This window comes from Augochlora pura, chromosome 8 (assembly GCF_028453695.1).
Source record: "Augochlora pura isolate Apur16 chromosome 8, APUR_v2.2.1, whole genome shotgun sequence".
In the NCBI taxonomy this organism is placed as follows: domain Eukaryota; kingdom Metazoa; phylum Arthropoda; class Insecta; order Hymenoptera; family Halictidae; genus Augochlora; species Augochlora pura.
In genome coordinates this window covers 3,375,528-3,401,474 of record NC_135779.1, presented here as the reverse complement: position 1 = coordinate 3,401,474, position 25,947 = coordinate 3,375,528, and the positions used below count along the sequence as shown (strand labels likewise).

The 25,947-nt window shown below is 46.6% G+C and overlaps 1 protein-coding gene across 2 annotated transcripts in view; it reads left to right on the top strand.

The window, feature by feature from the left end:
- Bif (protein phosphatase 1-binding protein bifocal) overlaps positions 1–25,947 on the top strand; it is a 44,574-nt gene that overhangs the window by 13,958 nt on the left and 4,669 nt on the right. For both annotated transcript variants that reach the window (XM_078188749.1, XM_078188750.1), the window contains one exon: positions 8,778–8,951. In XM_078188749.1, coding sequence (XP_078044875.1) covers positions 8,778–8,951 — 174 coding nt within the window. The remainder of the gene's footprint in view (positions 1–8,777; positions 8,952–25,947) is intronic.

The window sequence follows — 25,947 nt, the reverse complement described above, 5'->3', positions numbered from 1 at the left end:
ATTTATCTACAATCTCTGTACATAACCCTACACCTCCAGATCATTATACCGAAATCGTGACGCACGTCGCTGAGAAAAATTCGGTGGATTCTCGCGAAAGATCGCGAATTGCTCAAATGAGTCAATTTGGTAAGACCAGGTTTGTTAACTCGGCCGTGTACAACTCTCCGGCAGCATACAATTTGTACGATCCGAAATTCTGATGACTTGCTTCGAAGACGAGCCGAGTCACGAAAAAGCGTGTTGCTTAACGAACGCAGAGGCATTAGGCGGTCACGGGAGGTCGTCGTACACAGCTCCGTCTCTTCGAGGAGGAGAAGATAGCCGATCAGCCAAAGAAACCGCATTCGCGTGTCGTGGCCTGGCGGGTGACATTCCATAAGCCGCCATGGGAATTCTCGTATATGGCCGTCCTAGAGCGGCTCCACGGGAGACGGTCGAAGCCGCGGAGGACCCGTTATCGGGACCAACAGCAGCAACCCAGCTCGTTCCTCTTGTCCGCCTTCTAAGGAGCACCTAACGATCTCGCCGCGTGTGTCGCAACCGCCACGATTTTTGGTATGTAGGCCGCGCGGCGACAATATCCTCCCCTCGCCTCTTCGCCTCCTGGACCCCAAGATCGAAACAATTGAATCCTTCGGTGCGCCCCGTTCGCCGTCGGCACGACGCGACGCCGCGATCGATGTACATCTTCGCTAATTACTCCCGCCGCGAAAACCGATCGATCTCTCGTCTCTCCCGCGGCCGCTCGAGGTCTACAATTTTTCGACCGCGATTTTGACACCTGAGAACGCAAGTCGGGACAAGGTAGAGAACCGGTTGGCCGGCAGCCGCGCGATACTATCGATCGATCGGTGCAACGCTTGCTCCGTGATCGGCCTGGGTTTCGTTCGGATCCGATGATCGATAGCGATCCGACGGTTTTCTTGGCTCGGGGTTGCCGTTTTCTCTGGCTATGCGTTGACACATACTGTTGCGGCCACCTTGTGAAACACGATATAACTTCTTTACGATCCGGTCAAGAGATGTCAATTTTTATCAGATGTTAGACAATGGCTGAAATCGTGTCCACAGAAATTGCAGTGTTCAAAAAGTAAGATTGTATTTTGCGACTTTTTCATCAAAATCTAGGGAGCTTTTTTAGTATACGTGAAAGTGGAGACCTGAAAATATACTCGTATGCTCAGATGAAATGGTCGAAGGTCAAGCGCGATGTTCGGAAATTTTAAAAGTTACTTCATTTTAAAAGGTGTCCGTATCTATTCTGTCCTTATCTCGGAGATTGCGATGATAATCAATAAGCCTGCCAATCTCCGGGAAATTATTATCTGAGATCAACATCTGCGGTTTTCCTGGCAATGTCTTAATTGCATTGGCAGCCTTCGAACGTGATCGAGTAACATCGAGTCAGGCGAGACCCGATCGATACTTTCTGGGAAGCACTTTCGAGCCTCGTGTTTAAAGGGCCCAGAATCGAACCGAGCGAGTCACGAGCGCTGCATTTGCTCGCCTCGCGGTTTTTCCAGGCATCGTAATCGACCGGCCGGCAAATAAAGCCGGGGGCAAGGTCTCCGGGATACGACTAGTCGTCGACGGGGACTCTCTCGCTGTGAAACGAGGTCTCATCCTCTCTCCTTCGGTGAAATTCGGAACGCGTGACCTCGTTTGACCTTGACCGGCGAGGAAACCCGATTGGCAACACGGACAGCTGGTCGCGGTCCGCGAATTTGCATTTGCATACGGCGTTGCTCGAACGATTCTTCCTCGCGCAAGTATATGTACCCCCATGGATCGATCATGGTAACCTCGCATTACGTAACGGGCCACCGGTGTTTCGACACCGAAAGCATGGGGCCCCTCCGTTCTTTCAGCTTCGCCGCTGTTTGTCGTTCGAATCCGAAGACCGTGCTCGTAAATCCCCGATGGAGAGATCGATCGTTTCTGTAATCTTTTTCCGTGAACGTTATCGACGTAAATGGAACGGCTTAAGAAACGGCCTCCGACACGGGATCGATCTTGGCACCGTATGAATCATGCCCCGCCGGCTCTAATTTAGAAGGTTGACGCAGCGAAACGGGGGAGTCGTCGCTTGTTAGCCTGACGAAAATTTTCGCGACGAAAGCGGTTACCATTTTTCGCCGGTTCCGCGAAACGCGAGAATTTCTCGCTGATTCACGCGGTTTGCTGACGCCAGCTAAACCCGGAGGACTCATGGGGAAGGGTAAACTCGTCTCGCTCCGACGAGACGGCGCCCTAGACGTCCCGTGAAAGCAACGCAGCCATAAATTCCGAAAAATTAGCCGCCTCGGAACTTCCTAAACTAACATCGTTATTCACGGTTCCGTTTATTGCTTTTTATCTCCGGGATTACGCTGGATCAAGTACGTTCCTTCTTCGAACTTCATTTCAACGATCGTCTAATCAAATTCAGTGTATATTTCAGAATTTGAAACTAACAAATAAAACATTGTGAAATAGTATTTACCGCGATTACAATTTTATTTTGAAAAACGAATTAGACAGGCTCTTGCTGTATGACTGAAAGGTTCGGTGACAAGTCAAAGCCAACCCTCTGTCATACATTCGCAGATCTTATCGATCCTAGTATAAACAGCCATAGATAAGACCCAGTCGAAGCAACAAAGTTGCATTGTCTTAACCCATCGACTGCCACGATCCCCATTCGAAGATCTTGGAATTTTAGGTACACCACATGGCGCGAAGATTACGTTAGGTGCATTGTAGTCGTTTTGTGTATTTTGTAACAGGTGAACAAATTTGAATACCATTTATAATTAGAACACGACAAAATGATTACCTAAGCTTCGTCTAAATACGAAAATTAGCGTTCTTAAAATTAGAAGTCTGAGGTCTTCGAAAAGTTCTGCGCGGGAAACAAAAGGAGCACCTTTCGACAGTCAATTGAACATCTGGAGCACGGTGTGCTATCGCGTCCTGTCGCGTTCATTAATTTCCAACGCACCGCGTGACATCGACACGGCGGAAATTCCGTGAAACGTGGCGTCGTCTCGAATCCTGTCGCCTGTTTAATTCAACTAATTCCTGAATCAAGCGACTGTTAAGTCGTCGGCGACGCCGGTCGACGGTACGAGAGGGAAAACACCGTGAAAAGTGGAACAGAGGGGAGAAAGTCGCGCTCGGAGGAGCTAATGCAGATAAAATCGGTTTCGAGGCTGTCTATTATTGTCTTGAAAATCGTTGGAACGTTGCGCACCGGCAACGAGATGTCGGCAACGACCGAGAAGACCGTGCCTCCAGGTTGTTCCGATCCCGTTCGTAACGCGCGCGTGGTTCGCGAACGCGCGCTGATTCCCTCGACGGTTGAATTAGGGGAACGGTCGCAGCAACGGCCAACGTGCATCCGGTCGCACGTGTCATTGCGAGTGACGACACATCGATAAGAACGACATGTATCCGCGCGCGGACGCCTATCACGTTTTCGCGGCCATGATTTACTGTTCCGTTCCTGACGGAAACGCCGTCAGATAACGTTCCCGGACCTGTCGAGAAGAACTGCGAAATACCGCGGAGTGCCTGGCACTTTTTGCGACTCAATTTCTCCGTGATCGAGGGAACTGAGCCGGCGCGTCTCTGCCATTTAATTCACTTCTTCGGTCGGGGTTCATTCAATTCTCTAGGCTTTATTTTCAGTTGCTTCGGCTCTCGGCTTTGAATTCTTTCAAGTATATTTCCAGGTCCGCTCGGTCTCCATTTCTGTTTTTATTTCCTCCATTTATTTATTTCCAGATTAATTCCGTTTCGTATAACAGTGACATATTTGTCATTCTGTTATATTAATTTCTCAATTTTTCTTCTATTTAAATTCGCTCCCACTTTATTATCTTATTTCATTCTTATTATACCGTATTTCTCATTCTCCTTCCATTTTTATTCTCAGCCGTCTCTCTCGTTTCTTTCACATTTTATTTTTATTATTTTGTCTTACGTCAATCTCCATTTCAAAAGCTATTTTCCTACGCGATCTTCTCTGCTCTCTCCAGACCGGTGTCTACACGGTTCCTTTGTCAACGGGCGAGAGACGAGCAAATATTGTTGTTAGCATTTCGCGCCACCTCGCGTAGCGGACGCAGGTTACCATTACGGAGGGACGAATGCGGGCGCAGGTTCGCGGACACAGGTGTATCCCGGCGACTGCATTCGCATGCGATCGTTAGGCGACTGGGCGTCGTGGACTCTCGGAGGGTTCAAGGTCCAACCAGTTCGGAGTGATACCTTGTTGCGCTCGGAATAATGGAAAGAAACGTCCTGGGAGTTTCTCATGAAGTCAGGGACCTCTCGTCCTTAGGTTCATTGCCATAGTTTCCGTCCTGCGTCCCCCCGTGGATCGTTGCCGAGCCCTTTTCCCGTGAAAACGAGCCCATCGCGAGCCATTCGGCCGGTATTCGAACGAACGATCTTTTCAAGACTCTGTTTGCACTGCGCAACGCGATATTATTCGTACAATAGCGCGCTAATTAAACTTGAATCGCGAGGAATTCGTTTGTTAGCGTTTACGCCTTGTAATGGCATACGAGAATGAAACGATGTAGAATAAGAGGAAGGAACAATCTGTAGAAAATACGCGATACTTAGATGGTTGAACACGACGGTTCGGCTGCACAACGAGATACGCTAATCGATGTTGAATTAGAATAAATGCATTTGTGATTATTCACGCGTCGCTGCACAAGGATGCGGCAATCAAAGGCGGATTTTATACACTTGTCAGAGAAATGAATAGGTGAAATTGAAGATGGTAATAACGTTGAAAGAATTTAAGAATAATGTCACAGTGTTTACAAATGATTACAATTGTGTAAAAGTTAAAGCTATTTTAACTTATTTTCTATTTCCCACAATCAGCATAGAAAACTTTTATATTCGGTCTAATAATTGTTCGCGTACCGTCGCGCGCGAGAAAAAAGAGAACAATTCAGAATAAAAGAATGAAACGATTCGCAGAAAATGCATAATGATGCGCTGATCGAAGCTGCGTTAGAACGAGCGCGTTCGTGTAATCGTTCGGAAAGCCTTGTTATACAGGTGAATAAAACAATCCAGGATAAGTCGTTTCCGACTGCTGACAAAGGAATTAGCAGAAACGCGTGTAACAGTTTGCACTGTTCAGTCAGTCGCGGTTGATTCGCGGCTGATTCCGGAGAGTTGTCCGAGTTAATCCGGCGTTCTGCGTTACGCGAGATTGCACGGTAAACGATGGGCGAGCAATTTTTCTCACGACCGTGTTATCTCGCGGAATCGCTTGCATAATACGCAAGGCGTAACAAAGAGATACGAGGCCCGCCACCGGGAAAAGCGGAAATATTGAATTACTTTCTTCTCACGGCGCCACCCATAAATCTTGGTCGCCGTGCTCCGGGATAAACGGCGTTAACCCGTTCGCGTTCAGTGTCGTTTTACATTTTCGATCCCGGATAGGACCTCGATCTCCGACAGGAAATGTTCTTCTTCTCTCCTATGCGGACAGCTTCCCTGATCGTCGACACCCCTTTTCGCACCAATCATTTCAGAAATTTCCTTAAATCATTCTCGCACACGTTTACGGTATTCCTGTTGCGATAAAATATCGCGGATCTATTTATTGCTTCTTTGTTAACTGGACTTTCATTGGGGATACATTATAGCGTTTTGAGTACGCTCTATTATAGGCGAAGCGTTGTTTTAAAAATTCACTGTTTCAATTTTTCGATAAAGAAACGAGGAAATAAATCGCGAAAACTCCTATGAAAAATTTTGAACGAAACAGCGAATCGGTGGACGCGACATTTTCGGTGGAAACGCGGATTTGCTGTCTTCTCATCCGGCGATCGATAAATCCGTACGGTCCCGCGATCGATATCTTCTCGTCCCGGTGCGTCCGAGGCACGTCGCATTCAAATCCGACGATATTGCGTTACACGGCCCCGATCTCTGCTCGTCCGTAATGCGGCTTCTTCGCGTTATGATCCGTGACCGCATTTTTTCCACGGATTGCCGTTCAACCCGAATTCTCTCCGGCGGGGAGCGACGGGAGCGGCGACGGAAGGAAATCGTCCGGCATGTCGAAAAATTACTTTCGAAAATCGAGCGACGCCGGAACTGGACCGGAAATCGAGGGACGAGCCGCCGCGCGAAACACGATTTCGAGCGGGCCCGATCGAATGGATCAGAAACCGGTGGATCCTCGCGGCGGTGAAATTGCCCGGAGGGTGGAATCGACCGAAACCGAGGTTTCGGTTCTGTGATCCCGCAAATCGACCGATTCCGCGAGTCTATCAAAACCCTTGTGCCACGAGGAAGCGGGTTACACAAGAGATCCTTGGATGATGCCCCGTCCATTTTCATTTTCCACTGCGAGCCAGTAAACAGCTGTTTCGTATTCCGGAGAGGCGCGTCGGTTCACGACATAGCGATCACCCGCGGTCATAAATAATTTATGAACGCATCGTGCTATAAATGCATACAGATCGATACCATTACGATCTAGAGGACGTTTGTTTGCACGTCTTACAGAAAATCCGACGCGCTCGCGATTGCACCGAGCGCATTTTTCCACTTTAATGCAAGAAGCAGTTGTCAGCAATTTCATCGGCTGGTGACGCAATCGGCGAACAATCAACGGTCTTACGTCATTTAGGAATAACAACCAAATGAGTTTTCGATTGAAAAATGCATTTTTATCCTGGTAGAATGATTTCCATGGAAATGATTATCATACTTGGACTCGCGGTATACGCTAAATAAAAAGTGCACGAGAATATGTTGATTTAATTTTAGGTAACTATATCGATGATACGTAATTCGTAGCTGGTCTACTAAATAACAGAAACGAGGAAAGAAAAACAGACATTGTACAGAATAAAGTGGACGTATAATTTCATGCACCGGCGAAGGGGTTGACTTAAATTATACTTATACGTACCGAATCGGACGACATACGGACGCCACTCGAATGCGGCTACCATGGAAGGTTGCAACCTGCGATATTTGCAGTGGTACGGCCGATCGAACGTCCGTATGACTCGGTCAGGAAACGCCGGACAAAGTCGAAGGACAGAGGGTGCGTGTCGAAGACGCTTCCATGCTGCTTTTCATTGAGAGCTCCGTTTCCAAATCGACAGGATGTCCATTCACGAAATAATGAAAGCCAGACGGATACGAGCGGGTACGCCGAGTAGTATATCTCTCGGGGACGCGTGTCATGATGCGGGTGCTATTAAAAGTCCCGGCAATTACGCCTCGGAACGCGCGTGATGCTCCCGCCATTCGCGTTTCTTTATCTGGATGCCACCGATAATAATTTTCAGGCGACGCATGTTTCCGAAGTCCGTAAACACTCTGCCGCGGGGTACAGTGCCGGCCAAAAGTTGTCATCCATTTCGCGATCAATTCGTCTGTCACGGCTGCCGCAAATTCACGCCGGTTACCTTTCGGAAATGAACGCAATCTCACGTAATCGACTCGGCGGCCTTGTATCCGATTACGGATTTTATTTATTTATTCTATCCATTTTGTTCGTTTATTCTATCGATTTTATCCGTTTCATCCATCCATTATCCAGTAACAATGAGCAGCTATTTAACTCGAGTTCACTGCGATCAATGGAGAACGAAGAATACAGATGTTCGTTTATCTCCATTGTATTTTATTCAGGAAACGATCGCAGCTTTCAATTAGCAGCGTATTTTTGCAATCGTTGTTCTGTTTTCCACGTCGTTCAGAGTTTTGTAAGATAACATTGTATGTGAGATAACGCGGAGGAATTTTCTCTCGATTTTACATCAGCACGTATCTCTGGCAGTTCGCGCATAATCACGGGTCCTTGTATTTGTACCCAATGCTTGCATCAGTATTTTATTTTTTCTATTTTTCTGTTTTTCTATTTTTTTTTAATCTCTTTCCTAGATTGTTGAAATTATGAGGATTCTTCGTTGAGGAAGGATAAAGTAAAAACCCATTATTCAAGATTATATTCTAATAAAAATGGAGATGAATGTAAATAAATTCAATCTTCTCATTTCTATGAATTCAACAGACGTTGGTTAATTTTATAGCTCGGTAGTTTTAGTGCTATAATCGTTTACTATGAATCGTCGTAGAGTAATGCGCATAAATTCTAAGGATTAAATTTTATTCGAACAATATTTCGAGTAAATTTTTCAAATCGAGTTTTGTTCGAATAATATTTCGAATAAATTTTTTTTACTGGAACAATGTTTCGAATGAATTCTTCGGATATAATTTCATTCGAGTAAATTATCCGAATGAGATATGCTCAATTCTTGGCCTGAAACGACGATACGGGACGCGTTTCACGCGCGAATAGCCATGCAAACTCGCTTGAGATCTTCATAAGAGGTAGAAACGACGCCGATTAGGCACCGCGTCAATGAACGCTAGTGCAAATAAATTCTTCGAGCTAATAAATCCATTCACCGGTACTCATTATCAGCTCCGAACGAAAGCAATCTCCTCGACACAACAAAAATATAAAGTACACGAAGTCTACGCTTCGATCCATTAGCAAAAATTCATCTCGGTGGCAGAGTAACATCAGTGGACGTGTTGAAATGAATTTTTCGAGTCGAGGATCGAAGATAGAAAGAGGGAGAAAGAGAAAGAGAGAGAGAGAGAGAGAGAGAGAGAGACGCGTTTCCTTGGAACTCGGTCGAGACGAGACTCGAAAGTCATCTCGCCGGATTCCACGCATAACCGTTCCGATTCCGAGCGTTCAAGTTTTCTTTTCTGTTGGTCCGCAGGTCGGCGATGGAGGCATCATAGTGCTGGACGCCACGTTGGACGCGTCTACGACCGATGACGCCGAATGGGAACTGGCCGGCGGTCCGCCCTCGCCTTGCGACGTCTCGTTCTTCAACGACAACGTGCTCATCAACGGCCGCAGCAATCTGTCGAGGACGCCGCGGAATCACAAGGTAACACCTACAATCTCCGCCATCTCTCGTCGCACCTGTTGATTGCCGAGACAGTTGCCGCCGGGTCTTAGGCTTTCGTTTGCGTTTCAGATTTATTGGGCTACTCTCTTGGCGCTCGCATGTGCAATTTTATCTCGAAGATTAGTTTTCGTTGCTCGCGTCGTCGTCGTCCTCGTCTACCATTTTGCAGTCCCACTTTTCCCGTTCCAAATGCGTTCGCAATTTTTTTTTCAAGTCCGATGAAAGTCTCGGTTAAGCTCCATGGTGTCGCAGGAACACGTTAGACATTGTGCCGTGCGATGTTTGAGGTCACCGTTAGGTTTTGCAGCTTGTAGGAAGACAAAGGAAGCAATCGCTGTAATCAGTCTTGACTTTCCAGTCTCGGATTCCTTAAGTAAATTGCCCCGAAGTTATCGAATTTGTTGGACGAGTTTTGTAGAACGTGTTTATGGAGAAACCGAAGCAGGAAACTGTCGCGGACATTCCTCGTGTCCGATGCTGTTGTGATTTATTTAAAACGGGAAGAGATTCGAGCATGCGAAAATTTTTCCTTAAAATGAGTTCAATTAATGATCAATAAGTAACCATTGCAGACGACGGAAATAGATCTTGCTTGTAACTAATGACTGTTGTCAATTACTCTTATTATTACAACCATTTTAATTGACGAAAACGATCACGAGTAACCATTGATACTAGTCCATAATAATTCTGAATAATTTTTAGAAAATTTACCTGCATTTCATGACTCAACGGCAGACCTTCTCTTATCCGTCAGTCGGATCCGATAGGAAACAAAAAATAAATTCGTCCGCGATTCTAGCGAAGATTAAATCCATAACGATCGCAATTATCATAAATTGCAAAGCTATCGCAAAATAATCGATTAATGCTCTGCGGAGGGGATGGACGAGAGTCGCGTGTTTCTCTCTTGAAGCCAATCAGCATGGTTCCGTTTTTGCGGGGGAAAGTGGACCCGGTGAAAATTCGTGTCGGAGCAGGAAATGTTTTTCTCGCGGGCAAGAGAGAGAGAGAGAGAGAGAGAGAGAGAGAGAGAGAGAGAGAGAGAGAGAGATGACGGTCGACACGGAATCGGCGACCGTTTTGCCGCGTTCCCATGAGCCACGGTAGATTAACTCCTCCGACGAGCGGCTCGCAAAATTGTAGCCGGTTTCGCGCTTGCCGGCTACTTTTACTTCGCGAATCGGTGATCGCCGCTTTGTCGTCACGGGAATCCGCGCGTATCCCATCCCATCGGCTCCGTGAGAAACTCTCCGGATCCCCGTTAACGGGAACGATTAGCGACACTTGTCGCATCGGCCGTGGAATCTAGTCGGCCGGGTGCACGTGTTCCGCATTTCGTGACGAATCCGTCCTGGAAAAAAGCTCCTGGTCCTCTGGCGTCACAATAACAGAGACGTCTCGACATACCCTCGGAGAGACCCCGTGGTCCCATAGAAACGCAATGACGCACTTCGTCCAATTTTTTTCTTCTTCAAACAACCCAATTTATTGCCGGATATCATCAGCGATTTTTACCAGACGCGACGAGAGAGACTCCGTTGAATCATCTAATTCAGTATTGTTGTACCACCGTCGTCCTAATAAACACAGCAAAGAAGCAAATTGCCTTCAGTTTCCTTTAAATAAAAATCGACTTTCCTTGCAACGACTATAAAATTCATAAAATAATGGTAAAAACAGCTTAAATTTTTCTGACTAAAAAGACACGAGACAGGTCACTTTTTACTTTTATTCGAACTCGGGCAGCTTTGTCTCGCCGTGGTAAAGATTCCAGTAGCTGTGACAGAAGCCTGTCGGAGCATCGATTTACGAAATCGATCGTGACACGCGCGATTACCGCGAATCGATCCCCGAACGGCAATTTTCCCTTTAACGACGGACGCGCAGTTCGGCCGTGAAAATTAATGACGCGCCGTGCGCGCACTGTTATACCACATTAATTATTTGGAGCGTTTTGTCTGCGGCTCGAAAGGAGATCGTTTAATCCGCTTTCGAGTTATGTTAAACGAGCGGCAGCTTGGAAACGTTTTGATGATCTGTTCCCGCTAGCAGCTGGTAAAAGAAACTAAAAGTTCCTCCGCCCGTCCATTGTATTGTGATCGCGGGCCTTTTACCATTCCTAATGAGATCCAGCGCGATTACCGTAACAACGCTTGTTTCGATCAGCGAGTTCGCTTGGCGCCGTTGCTCACTACGCCGATTGCCAGATCCCGCGCGCTAATCCCTGTTGCCACCTGTCCGTGGAATAAAAAAAAAATGCCGAGAGTATTTAAGTAGCTAGACACAGAGATCGATAACAGAATACTTTCTATCTCGATGAATTCTTTAGAAACGACCGCGAGGCGTTGGATCGAATCATACGTTTCGATCAGCGAATTCACTTAGCGCCACAGCTCTCCTTGGTTATGTTAGAGATACTAATCGTCTTGCTACCTGTGCATAAGAAAATCGTCGTAATAGAATTCGAGTAACTGCAAGTCCTACACTCGTGTCTCGATGATTTCTGATAGATTATTTTGCATCGATTGCGAACTACTGGAACCGGTCCATTACTTCCTCCTTTCTTTCTTTCTCTATTTTTTTATTTACTTTTTATTTACTTATTTCATTTATTTATATGTTACGCGGAATAGCGGGAAATCAGTGAATCGAATGAACAGTTTATACAGGTTCATGTTGAATCTAGTAACGCCAGATGCGAATATGTCAATTTTATTGATCAAACCGGTCCTGTAAAACGGAACAATTGAAACAAATCTTGATGAATATTTTTAAGTTCTAAAGGGCAGGGTCGATCCTGCAAAACGAGGTGGAGCATTAAGATTTACAAGTAACGGCTAGCTCTACCGAGCACGACATTCTTCAAACTCGTGGGAATGTATATTCACTGTAGACCTCGGTGGACGATAGTCGTGGTCGAGAACAGTTGATCCGCTTTAAAGGCGATAAAACGAAGCATTTTATTGTCATCCGAATGCCAGTGTTAACGAAACCATAATTGTCGCCATTCTAAATCTTTCGACCGTTTTGTATTTTATTTAACAGTTCCACGGTCGCGTAGGAGCCACACAGTTCAACGAGTCGATCACATTGGTCCCAGCACTTTCCGGCGAGGATGTGCGCGTTAATCCGGCTTAATCGCGTGACGATACGTAACGCGTACCATGTGCCGGGGATATAATGGCATCTCGGGACGGTTCTTTGGAGGCCGGCGAGCAAAAAGCCCACCGAAAATTCCATGTGAAAGGACTTCTCGGCGGTAGCCGAAGGGAGAAAAACGCTGGGAGGCTTGCGCGGTCCGCCGCGCGCTGCTCGCCCTTGAATATTTTACAATCTCTTTCACGAGGGAAAGTGCATTCCCACGGGGAACGAGGGCCCTTGGTTACGCTGTTACGTCGCTCCTTTTTTCGACTTAAAACGAGCTCTACCCCGGTCGCGTCGGATCTCGTCGATCGAACTGCATCCGATTAGATTAGATAACGAGCCGCGGCGTCATTGGACGTCGAAGCTCGAGCCGAAAAAAGAAAAAAATAAAGGAGAGAAGCGAAGAAAAAAAGTGCCGCATAATGGGAAGCTCCGATAAACGATAAGCGCCCGCAATAATTGTTCGCCTGCTCGATAACGCGTCGCGAAGCTTCTCGGTCGCTCTTCAGCGTCTGCTTTACGGGATAACCGCTCCGATTTTCCCTGTTGAGTGGAGCGTGAACACCGAGACTTCGGTCGCTTTTACCAGCGCGCGCTTTGCGGTTAAATTAGCGATTGGATCCGCGCGAGACGCTTTATTTTTAACAGTTTGCTGTCGGTGACGCTACGGTGTCCACGAGATATAGTGACCTGGAACACGTATCTTAATGCTTTGGCGATTGATTTAGACGCTTTTGAGATGCCGTGGATCGTTCCAAGTGACCAACGATTTATCTCGCTTTATACTTTTCATCTTTGATGGAGAATCTTGCGGATTCTCCGTTTTCAATTCTCGATGTATCAATTTACAGATGAATTAATTTTTGAAAACGAGGATATTATTTTGGGTAGTCTTTGTTAGCCCTTTTGTAATTTTATCTTCCTCTTGAACAGTCAAACTATATTACTTTCACGTTATAGTATTAGAAATAGATTCAGTTATGAGAATATCCCTTTGTTAAAAAAGAAAAAGAAAAAAAGATATATATAAATAAATGTTCGCGATAGAGAATCGTAGTTAATCGATGTTACTTTGTGCATACATCTGATCATTGATATCATTAAAATAACGCATTCGCCTAGATGGCATATTTAATAGGAATAATTCAATGATTGCGTAACAGGGACTTAAACCCTTTAAGATCTTGCAAACACGATATCGATATCGAACATCTCGCCGTGTATCGTTCGAAGATTCGATGGGATCATAATTGCGACCGTGATTATCCAATCACGACATATCCCAAACCAATTGGACAAATCGTTACGATCCGATCTCCCTCCAAAGGGTTGGTTACGTCAAGCGATCGATTGCGCAATCGAATGGTCGATGAGAGACGTGTCCCCGACGTTCGAGCAACACCGCGGGCGCATTGTTTGTTTGAATTTTCAGCGGGCAATTAGCCCCGGCAAACCCTAACCTTTAATAACGTTACGCAACGAGAGTGTGTATGAAGAATCGAAACCGGTAAAACGATGGAATTTGCATATTCGAAAGTTCCCTCGGCCGATATCCCCGTGGAGAAAACGTCGCTCGCGAGGAATGCCTCTCGTCTCGCGGAAGCGGGGGCGAGCGTGTCGCGGCGGTTATTGTCCGGCGATCGATCTTCCGGAGGCCGGCCCCGAGAAAACCGATATCTCTCCCGGATCGATTGTTCGCCGATCCGTCGTTATTTCCTTCGGATTTACGCCGCGGCGCGTTCGTCGACCGTGTCCGATCGATAGAAAACGCGCTCGCTCGCCCCCGAGCCTCCCGTACCGCGCGCCCGCGCTCCACCGCACGGAATTTCTCGGCTCGGAGAGTTATCGCCGAATCGAATTCCCCCGATGGAAAATCCTTGGAAAACACGGGCAAACGCGGGCCGATAAACTTTTCCTTGGGAACAAGTTTATTAACTCCGGCTGGTAACCTGCTCCGATCGGAATCTCATCGCCGTGTCGAACGTCTCGTGAAATTGAAATTGTTGCCGGCAACTGGAACCTGCCGTGATTCGATTTCTTCCTGCGATCGCTTTTTGGTTAAACAATCGGTAAATATCGAACTTGAAGACTTGTATCGGTTCCAGAGGGGTACAAAGATGTTATTTCATCATTGTTCAACGTTCCATCTAAATTGCAAAAATTCCCAAATGTGGATCGTAGCAGTAGATAGTTCAAGTAATAATCTTGATGTTTAAGAAATAGAATAGGGTATTCTCAGGATATCATATTGTACTAACTTACGACGATTTTTAAAAGCGCGAAAGAAAAGAAAAGAAAATAATATAATCTACTTCCACGGTTCGATCTCGTCTCTCACGGTTTACTCGACGTAAACCTACCCGGCGGGATTACGAAGCGTTTGAGGATAAAGTTGCGGATCGAAATCCATTGGCCCCGGCTGCGAATTTTCCACACCGTCGGCCAAGGGAATGTTAACGACTGGCTCTCGAACGTGTGTGTGCGTGTGTGTGTGTGCTCGGATGTCTGTATCGCCCGGAACGCGAACCGTTTTCAACGCCTATGGAAAGCGTGGTACAAAGGCAATTACAAAGCCAAAGGCAAACAGCCAGTCATTCAATGTTTGCTTGCTCGCGACATAGTTCCGCTCGCGAAACCCTCGCCGGCAGCGGCCCAAAAGCGACGAGAGGGACGCTCGCGGATCGTTGCGAGAACACCTTGGGAACACGCAGAGTGTTTCGCAGCGCGAGAGCGCCTTTACCCTAAACCGTCCGGCTATGACCGAAAGCAAATGTCCGAGCTTGCCAGGCGTGCGCCATAAAAGTAAGTATCGCGTAAAGTTTATCTCCGGCGCGCGAAAGTGCGCGCGTTTCCGCGCGTGCACAACCGCTTGGAAATGGCTCTCGGCCTCGATCGGGCCCGGCCGTTCGGTCGCCTCTACGCTATATTTTAATTTTATTGAACAGACTGGCGGAATTCTAACGGTGAAAAATTACAAGCGCGCTTCGGAACGCGTGGCTGGAACTCGGGCCGCCGTCCGGGACCCGCGTTGCTCAACCCGGTTTGCATCTCGCCGGAAAAATCCGACAAATTACTCGAGGCCACGGTTACTTAACCGACGCGTTCGAAGGCGTCGCGGTTTTTCCCGTGATCGGTTCTCCGAAGAGCGAAAAGAGATCCAAGTGGGTACGAACGCTTGCGATTTTCCGATTCGTCAGCGCACCGAAACTTTCACGCTTTCGTTGTGAGAGCGATGTCGCTTTGGGACAGAGATCGCCTCAGAAATCTATAGTTCCAACCCTTTGCTGATAGCATAATCTAATCTAGTATGTACAGGATGTTCCATGAGTCATTTGAAGCAACTTTTTTCCTTTGCGGAAACGTGTATAGTACAGGAAAATATAATAAGTGAGGGATTATCTGACAGACGAGTAGCGACGTTGCTTTAAATTAAGAATACGAAAGGAAGATTAATAGAAAAAGGGAGAAAAATTAGACTGCTAAATAGTGGTGTCTTAAAACTGAGTACGAGCTGTGAAAATAGTTAAAACAGAGTCGACAGTAATTTGTACGAATTGATAAACGATTAAAATAGTTGTAATAACCGTAGAGCGTACGGCGAAGTTCGGGAATACAATTAATAGTAATAATTATTATGATATAATAAATAAGTATGTGGAATTTGATGGTAGTTTATGGAAGCTTCAACCCCCGCGAGCAGCAGTTAGTTCGTCTATCGTGACAGGACAGGCACGACTGTTTCGTATCGTTTCCATCTCGGCCTCTTTATTGGGGAATAAATCCACGCGTCAATGAGACGTTATCGCGGCCGATACGGCCCTAACGACCGCTAGCGCAGGATCGTTAAAAGTCCTCTGGACCGTCCGGATGAAGTTGCCACGGCCTTGTCAGCAGAGTATAACAGTACTCTCCCGGCGAGGATTTTTGATCGGACGGGGATCCCCGAGTTTCACGCTTGTTACGCGAGTCGCGCGACGCGGTTCCCGCGGGCGGGTCGGAGCGTTATTGTTCCTCTTCGATTTCAGGAGAGAAATCTTCTCCGTCGCTGAAATGTTCTAGCTAGAACAGGGTCAGTGAATTTCGCACGAGCGTTTTCTTTGTTCTGCCATTTTCCGAGGCGCGCGCCGCGAGACGCGCGAGCTTTATTGGCCAATCGGCTCGCGACGGGAGCGCGACAACTATCGGCGATTAGGGGGCCTCGCGATTTGACGGTTCGGATGTGCGGATTACTTGGCGGTCCTTTGCGTAGACCTTGTCGCGGAATAAAAGGTTTTGATGTTGACTGTAAGGGAAATTGATTTCTTCGTTTAATCGCAAAGTAACTTGACGGTCTGCTTAAATCCTGTTAAAGTCTTTGCAGTCTATGGATTTTTGCTGTAAACGCAGACAATCTCCAGATCACTTGTAAACAACCGACGAACGCCTCCTCCAAAATACAGCGATTTTAATAAAAAAAACAAAGTTGCTCGATATCATTTACTGGGACACTGCATTCCCTTACTTCAGATTAAACTGATCCTACTTCGTGTGAAATCGTTGTATTCGGTAATAACCGTGCAGCAAATTCGCTAATAACTCCTTCGAAGACGAATTATATTCTCTGAAGAGAAGTCGAAGAGAATTCATTATAAATCCCTCGTCAAGATTCTTCTGCGATCAACAAAGACTTTCGTTCTCTGAAAGCGGAGACGAGGAAAGCGCTGCATACCGTCGGCGCTGCTTATGGAAGAACATTGTGCCTCGCCTGCTAGTCACCAGCGTCTAAACCGTGCCGCGTCCGTTTCGAAGATCCGTGGAAAACCGTGCCCCATAATCGCCGTTAGGGCAAGAGGGTCGAAGACGGTCAGAGCTCCGCAAGCCCGCGCGTTTCCGCAAGAGCTGGCAAATCCGCGCGCGCCGTCGTGCCCGGTTCTCTAATAATAGCGTTCCGTGAAAGCTAATGAGAGGCGAGCCGGTGTAAAGACATTACGGGAGAGATATTACGCGTAACATCTGATAATGCGGACAATCGCGAGCCCCGGTTCGCCGGGCCCAAGGCTGCGGTCTTCAGAGTTTTACAGCGGTAGACAGCGATCGCGCTCGATCTTCGATTGCGGCGTCGATCTTCCGCTCGAGATCGCGATTCAATACGGTTGACCTGCTCGGTGATCGAGCAACCAGGCTACGATATCTCTAGAACGACAGATTAATTCCTCTGGAATATTGATAAAACTCGCCTGCCGCGCGGATGGCGGGGTCGACGCTTTTCTCTCTTCTCATTATTGTTACGATTACGGCGCGCGTTGCCGTGCAACGACTGGCCAGAAACATTGCAAATATGTAGTTCGCACAACGTTGTGCAAGAGCCAGGTGCAGCCCCGAGCTTGTTGAAAAGTTGTGCCGCATTTGTAACAGTTGATTTATCAGCAGGATGTTGTGTGGCGCGCGTGAGTCGTTGTTTCGCGAAGCCTTGGGCTCGTAATTTTAATGGAAACTCGAATCGCGTTTCTAGAACGATGGAGTTGACGGAGGTGTGTTTCATCTCGCCAGAAGATCCCCGCGATCTGTTCGCCCGACTCGCGTTTGTACAGCGAACGATTAAATTGATTCAGATTCGAACGATATACGAAGACGGAAAAATACGACGCGAAGAACAAACGCAGCCGGCAATTGTAAATCGACCGACACCTGCAAACAGAGTGTTTGCCTCGCACGACGATTGGCTCATAACGGGTTAAGAGAATGTTGCGCGCGCAACGAACGAAGTAAATATTTTTATCGTCGGGTTATCGCGACGTTTCGAAAGTGCGTTTCGGGACAATTACGCGGAGATTTGCAGAAGCGACGATAAAACGGGCATTGTCGTGACAACAGCTGCGGCGGCGGCGGCCCGGTTGCATAAATGGCTCGCACGAGTCAACATCGTTCGCGGTTTCCTTCTAAATAATTGCCGGGCTGATGACACGGCGGGTTCTCGCTTTATTCGCTGAATTAGCGAGCACAGCGGCCTGTCCGCGGATTTGTTGACAATCGTCAGCGATTCCTTCATCGTCGCTTTATTTCCCGCTGTCCTTGATCGGAATTGGGTCGACAATTCAAAGATGCTGTTTACAATCGACTTTATCGAGAACGTGGCCACGGGGCTATCCCCCTTTCCCGAATTCATTCGCAATTTATTGACTCCCAGCGTCCTTGTTATTCGATCATCACCGAACCTCGAAATGTGACGCGACGTCGGACTCATCCGTGGAATCACTTTCTTCGGTTACTCGAAAATTTCGCCGACAAGCAGATCTACAGTTTCAGTCAGACAATGCCATTCCGAAAACATTCTAAGAGCTAATTACTGCATTTTTTTCTACTACCGAATGATATCAAAGATCTTCACGGTTTGCACTCTCGTAGAAGACATTTCGTTTGGAAATCCTGAGAATTCCGTCCAGTTCGTAATGTAAATGTATTTATTTAACGAACCCTTTAGAATATAGATATGTATACGGCGTGCTCGGAAAATCGTGGTACAAGTTGCAAAAGAGTGATTCCTCTTCGATCGTCTAATCGAGTTACAGTCGTAATGCGAACAAGAAAATCTATTGTCCGATTTAGAGTAATCAAGTTGATCTTGAAATATTTCTCACCATTGTACGAATAAAAAATGATGTTAATACTACGTGGGAATGCTTTTTATACTGGTCAGCTTTTGCAGAATAATTTTCTTCGTAGCTTTTAATGTAATGTAATATCGTCATATTTTGTCCTAGAAATTATTAGAATTGAAAATCTTTCAATCAGTATAGCTATGAAGAAAATAGCATGACAAGAGGTTAAAGTTCTATAAGCCCATGTGCATCAACGTTTGATATGGACCAGCTTTCAGGCTCGAGACCGGCTAATTGAATAATGCGCGAACGGTGATTAAAAGTTGTAGATTGAATTCCGTGTGGTCGATTCGCTTTCGCTCGGATTCCAGCAGGTGAAAGGTCCTCGTGTTCGCTCGTAACCATTTTCCGCGAGCACGGAACCTTGCACTTGAAGAGGATCGTTGCGCCGGCTCGTTTTTTCGTCGTTTCGCGCGACCATCGTGGTCGTCGACCCGGCAGGTGCCGTCACCTCTCGCAATAATTGCGAAATCGCTCCATTCCCGGGAAAATTGCCTGGCCCGCAATTCTCTTTCTTGATTGTAACACTAGCTGCTAGCTTCTCGGCGCGATTGCAGATCCGAGAGAGAGAACGAGAGAGAGAGAGAGAGAGACTGAAAAAAGCACGAGAGCCAATTCTAACTGCTGCACCGGGGATTTTCTGCAGCGGCGGCTCGATAGACTAGGCAGGAGGAAGGTCAATTTGAATTTCTAATTTTACATCGTCACGGAAAAATCAGCGAGTAATTGCGCCTGTGGGAACCGTTAGCCGGTTATCGAAAACCGCGGTGTACTGGGTGTTTCGTTCGTTCCGCATCTCGTGCTCCGATTGCCGAGCCATTCCACGAAGTCGCGAAATGTGAAATTTATTTTAACCAATTCACAGTATTTCACGGGTCATCCTATTATAACAGAAAATGTTGCGATTCCCTCGTGACAAGTATACTCGCCGAAAATAGCTAACCAATTGAGAAGAATATAAACATTTATTTTTATATGTACATATTTTTTTAATTACAAGTAATAGTAGAATTAAAAAAAAGGTATTTCAATCATTGTATAGTAAACGGGTTCTTCTAAAAATTCAAGACATTTCGGCTAGTTTTAAAAAAGCTAAACCATTTTAAAAGTATTGACTCAATTTGCTTCCCACTGTATACTTTAGTATTCTTTATCAAATGATGTATTTTATAAAACTGTTGTGTTTAAACAAAATACAAAGAAAATCAAAGACAAGCAGCACAATTGCAGTAACTTGCACACATTTACAAAGAAATTGCAACATATAAGGCACTCGGACATATTTTCGAACAGTTGATTATTTGTACAAAACGTGAGTGACTTCGTTTTAATCTTCTCCGATGTTATCTCTCAGCTGTCCATTTCAAAGAAATTAATTATTAAATTCAACACACTGATCCGAGAGAGATATCGTTAATTCGAAGAAATAATCAATACGACAAGATTCAACCGTCTAATTTTGGTCGAAACGATCGCATTGCTTTAATTTCGTTGGCTGGCGCTACGGACTGTACTATCCCAAGTTTTGGCGGGAAGACTCACGGCACTTTTAGGGGACGAAGGGCACAAAAAACGATCGTTTCTGCGAAGCAACGTGCCCGTTGTGCACCGTTGTTGAATAGATCGATGCACGCTGCTCGTATGCAAATGAAGAAATATGTAAACACGGCTGGACGCGGGCAATTTGCTGGCCAAGCGTATTCGTAGGCTAACGGTGTATAATTGAATGCGATCCGTCCGATCGACGGACGGCCAGCCAACGGCCGGGTAATCTTCGGAAAAAGGTCGGTTTAATTGCTCGCCGCGGATACCGTAAATCATGCGGACGCAGAGAGAGAGAGAGAGAGAGAGAGGGGGGGGGAGGGAGAGAGAGAGAGGGAGGGAGAGAGGGAGAGAACAGGCACGGGAATGGGATGATGCGCCGCCGTCGACTTCCTCGTCCTTGGAGATCGTCGTCGATAGCCGTCAATCGGCGGCCCGCCGATTTGCATCGGCATTCCGGATTCCATTCGAAAATCCTGGCCGATCGTTTAACCTCGACGATCTTTCTGACTCCGCGATCTTTCCCAGCACGTTCGTCCGCTCCCGCGATGAGAAAATTGCGGATCTCCGCGAAACCTTCAGCACTGTGCTCGAGCCGATATATCAACAGCGACGGCCATTTTTTCCATTTAGATTGTGCACGATGACTACACTATTCGGTCACGATTTAGTTTGCTAAACGCGGAAGATCCTAGCTTCTTTTGTTACAGTTTTAGCAACTCATATCAGTTTTCATGATGGCGGATTTCAAGCGTACGCCTATTGTTACCATTTTCTGTACGAGTCATCGGCACAGAAGACGATACAACGACGCGTATAATTATTGAACTGCGGGTTTTATGCATTTATGGTAATAATGGCTGGCAGAAGGCAATGACAAGATTAATAGCAACTAGGCGACTTGTTAAAATTATTTAGCAATGGAAAAAGCGTTGCAGTTGGTTTCTGTGTCTTACAATTGATGCAGACAATTTTTATTTCGCATAAAGGTCCTCGGTATAATAATCATAGATTCCAAGTAACTTTTGCCTTTCTGCTGATATTTACATAATACCAAAAATGAATGTATTTTTATATTTCTATTTTCTATTATTTCTAACATAGAAATATACGATTAAGTTCTTTTTTAAGCTGACGATTAAATATGAAAAAAGTATAAAAGTGTGCGTTTCGTATTAAATGGACTACGTACCCTATTAAATAGAAATAAATGCAAGTAAATAAAATAAATTAAGAACAGAAATTGTATGAGCTATAAAACTACGGTTAATGTCTACAGAGTATTTTACCGCGATAATTACTTTCGGGCCTATAATTATTACAATTATCATCAATTATTTTCATTCCCTCGATGGTGTCAGAATTTTAGGAGGCGGTCGTAGGGCGAACGGACCCCGAACGAATCGTAGATCGCGCAGCTCGCAGCAGGGTTTAATCCTGTCAGCGAGCCGGAGATTACGAGTTTCTGCGGGACGTAACGGATGCGTTCTCGTGTCTAGTTTTTACCGCGGTGAACAAGCTTTATGCGTCCATTTAGCGCCGCGGCGAGACACGCGGGCGTTCGAGGGACCCCGCAGTACCGGCGGCGTCGCGACGATAAATTCTTGGACGCTTTTATACTGCCTACCGTACGGTGCAGGCGACTCTCCTATACCGAGGGAAAAGGCACCTAGAGAGCCTCGCGTACCCCGTCATGCTTCAGAACGCCTCGTACTCCAACAGCGACACACGAAATAGAAATTAAACCCAGACGTCTACGACGTCTAATAAGTCTGAGACTTCTCGAGATTTCAGTACTCGAGCGTTTAGTGCTTGGAGCACCGTCGCCATTTATACGATTTATTTCGTTTCTAAATAACGCGGAGTGTTTTTCTGGAACTTCGTTTAATCGAGGTAAAAGATTGTCCAGTGTTCCTTAAAAGATTGGACTTGCCAACCACGAGATAACTCGTGGTTACGACAAGGATACCAACGCGACAATTGTGTAACATTTCCATTGATAACAAAAAGGCGTTACGAGAAGGATTTCATTATCGTTTATTTATTTTTATGTCGCCGTCCAAGAGAGATTTCTTCGAGAACGTCTCGGCGTTCGACGCGTTAAAAATATATGTGCATGCCAAAGCACGCGTCTTCGAGATTGAAATTTAACGGTTAAATTTATTCAACGAACGCGCGGTATTAGGCACGCGCTACAATAAAAATCGCTAAAGACCCGAATAAGTATATGCTTGTCGTTTTTACGAAGCGACATAAAATAGCCGTTTTTAATGGTCCGTAAATCTAGGCGTTGACCGTCGTCCTCTCTAGCCGAGCGAAAATCAGAGGACTGGCACGAATAGATAGCTGTTTAAACATCGTTCCTGGCTACTCTCTTCTAAAAAAGAACTTCAGAAACAAACTGTGTCACACTCGGGCGACTTGCTTCGGTGTCAAGTGGTCTGTAAAAAATTCACGCCGGTCTCGATGGCGAAAGTTTCCTAACTCTTCCCGTCCACTTATGCCGTAGCAGAGAGTCTTCGTGAAAGAAAAAAAAGGGCCAAGGAGCCGCGCGAAGGGGAAACGAGCTTGACAATAAAGGACCCCCGACAGGCGCGCGTCCCCCCGGCGCAACGTGTTCAACTTTACGGTAACCGTTGTGGAAACTGTAATCCGTTCCGCGTTAAACGACTTACGCCAGCGGAGTTGCTTCCCCGTCCGAAAGCACCGCGCAACTCCTGCAGGAAATTCGACACCGGGCATTATCTTAGATTTTCAGCCGACCATCGCCGTTTCAGTGGACAAACGGACGCCCGGCGACCGCATTCTAGCGCGCTCGCCCGCGAGCTGCGGCGCGGTGATACAACGCTTGAAAATTCCGTTTGGCTTCCTCGTTCTATTGTGTCCGCGGCGATAAACTGTTTCCTTTCTCGCGGACGATAACAGGCTCATTGTTTCGTCGGGGCTGGTCGAATGTAACGGGGCACGGCCCCGCGCGACAATGTCGTTGTTTTTCGCTCGGAGGCGACCGGCGGGGCCCCCGGATATCGGGATTTTCGAAGCCGGCTCTCCGCGTCCTCGCCGCGAGCCGGAGGAGAGAGAACCAAGCTCGCGCGATTCCCCGCGTTTTTTATCGATCGTAAAGATGCAAAGCAGAACGGAACGACGTCGTGGTACATCGGAATTCTCGTCTGCCCACCCCTCCCCGCCGTCCCTCTCGCCGCTCCACGTTGCCCGTTTTAACGAGCCGGGTGGAACGCCGCGGAGACCCGTCCTGCGCCGCGCGGAGCCTTTCGAATTCATTTTCGAACGCTACGCGCGACGTCTCAATCGAGCGTGTCCACAAATTTTGCGGAAGAATACGCGCGGAGATCGTTTGTATCTTCTTTAAAAAGATCTCTCCCCCTTCAGCCTTGCAATTTACGCGCCATCTGCGACGCCGGCCGATACAAAATGGTGTCCGATTCCGCTCGTCAGCGTCGCGTTTTCTGGCACGTCGCGCGGCTCCCCGAATAAAATTGAATTGCTCGGTTCGCCATGGTGGGGCGACGTTGAAACGGCCTGCAGTGATTGCGAGAGATAACGAGCGTAAAAAAGTTCTGTCCCCTCTCTTTGCATCGTCGAAGAACGAACGGTTTTCTTTTAATGTAAAAATAATAAAATTACGGCGCCTCCTCGTAATCCTCGAATGAAATTGAATTGCTCGGCTGCGAATCGTTCGGCAACGCTAAAAACGTCCGCATTAATCACGAGAGATAACGAGCGTGTAAAAGTTTCCTTCTTCCTGCAACGTGCTCGTGGACAGCGAAAATTTTAACGAATTGCAAAAATATGCAGGTGATTTATTCTCCGGTCGTTACATTAAACTGCATAATAATTTCAAAAGAAAAATGCTCTGTAGACTTGGATGCATGATAATACGGTTGGCTACGAACGTCGTGGCACTCGTGTTATTTTGCATCACAATGAAACGAATGCTGCACGGTAGTTCAAAGGGTTAATAATCGAAGAAACGACGACTGATAATTATATTTAGAAAAATGGTAAAATTCTGTTGTATTATTTCTAAGAGATAACGAGTGTACGAAGGTCCCTTAATTTAATGATAGTAAAATTATTCAACAAGTTCTTATCAATTTGCAGTAATAGCAATATCGCGATGTCTGCGAGCGTTTGAAGCGCAAAAGACTTGACGAGGAACGGTTTAGCTTCTGAAATCGATCGACTGGTCGTGAAGCACCGTTTCGAGACTCGCGGAACGCCTCGGTTGTTCCGCAAAGTCTCGCTCGCGAGCGTTTATTAGCGACCGCGTGTAAACTTAACGCGGAAACTCGGCTCGGCTTTGACATTCCAAGTTGATTTTACGGCAGAGAGAGCGCGTACGCGCGACACAAAAGGCTTTACCCTCTTTTGAGGGTAGTCCGGTTCGCCGTTTTCTTCCTGAAAATCAATATACCGTCGACCAATGGGAGAGAGGGCCTCGATGGTTTCCATGCATCTCGGTTCTGGGGAACGATTTGACACTCGTCGCTCGTTTCACACACGCTTCCCGCCTCGTCCTCGTGCTTCGCCGCGGCAAACTTTCCATCTTGATGTTTGCCGGCGTATCCCGTTCGTCCGACGGTTGCCATTTTCGCGGCGGTTTTCGCGCCTGGAAGAAAGCCTTTCTCGTTCCGTCGGCGCGCGACTCGCTCCGTTCGTTGTCGCCGCTCGATCGTGTTAAACCCCCCCGGCTCGTTGCGCGATCGATTCGTTATCGGGCTTTCGCAAGAGCGAGCCGGGACGGGTCGAGCCGCGTTTCAATAAATGAGTTTTAACTCGCAAATTAGCCGCGGCTAAGTACCATTCCGACAGACAGCCAGCTGACGAACGGGATAGCCTCTTCCGCGAACGAGACAAGCAGCCCGACAGCCAGCAAAAAAGTTGTTATGTAACCGGAGCTTTCCCGGTCCGCGCCGATCGAAACTGGCCGCGGCTCGTTAATAACCGGCACCATTAATCGACTAAGAAGACCCTCGGCCTTGGTCGCCTCAAATATTTCATCGACGCTACGACCGACAGCCGAGGATCGGGAACGAACTTTGCTCGCCGATTTCAAAACTTCGCCGTTGCAGCCAGACTTATTTTAGGCAATGATGCGAGGGAACATCGAATTAAACTAATCAACATCGATCAACGAAATAATATGAAAGGCGTCGAATGTTTTTGTGCGCTTCAAAAATAAACTTTGCTCGACGATTTTAACCTTTTGTCCTAAATCTTTGCCTTGTAGTATTTCTATTTCGAACTTTCAACAATTTTTTAAATCTAAAATTTGACGATATATATATAAAAATTATCGTGATATAACAATCTTAGTGATTCCTCAAAGTTAGATTACAAAAGGTTAAGACACGATCGTTGCAACGAGACTTTATTTTCTGCAGTGACGCAAAGTAGCATAAGATGAAACTATCCAACGTGGATTAATGAAGTAATATGGAAGACTTCGATATTTCTGTACATCGATCATGCTCAGTAATTATCTACATTTCTGACGAAACCATGCAGATACGCCCACGAAATATAAAGCAGCAGCTCCGAGGCAATTTGAGGACACTTATCGCAATTGTTTTAGAATGTTTCTATCTTGTATAGAGATACCGGCTTTCTGTTTGCAATGCAAAAAC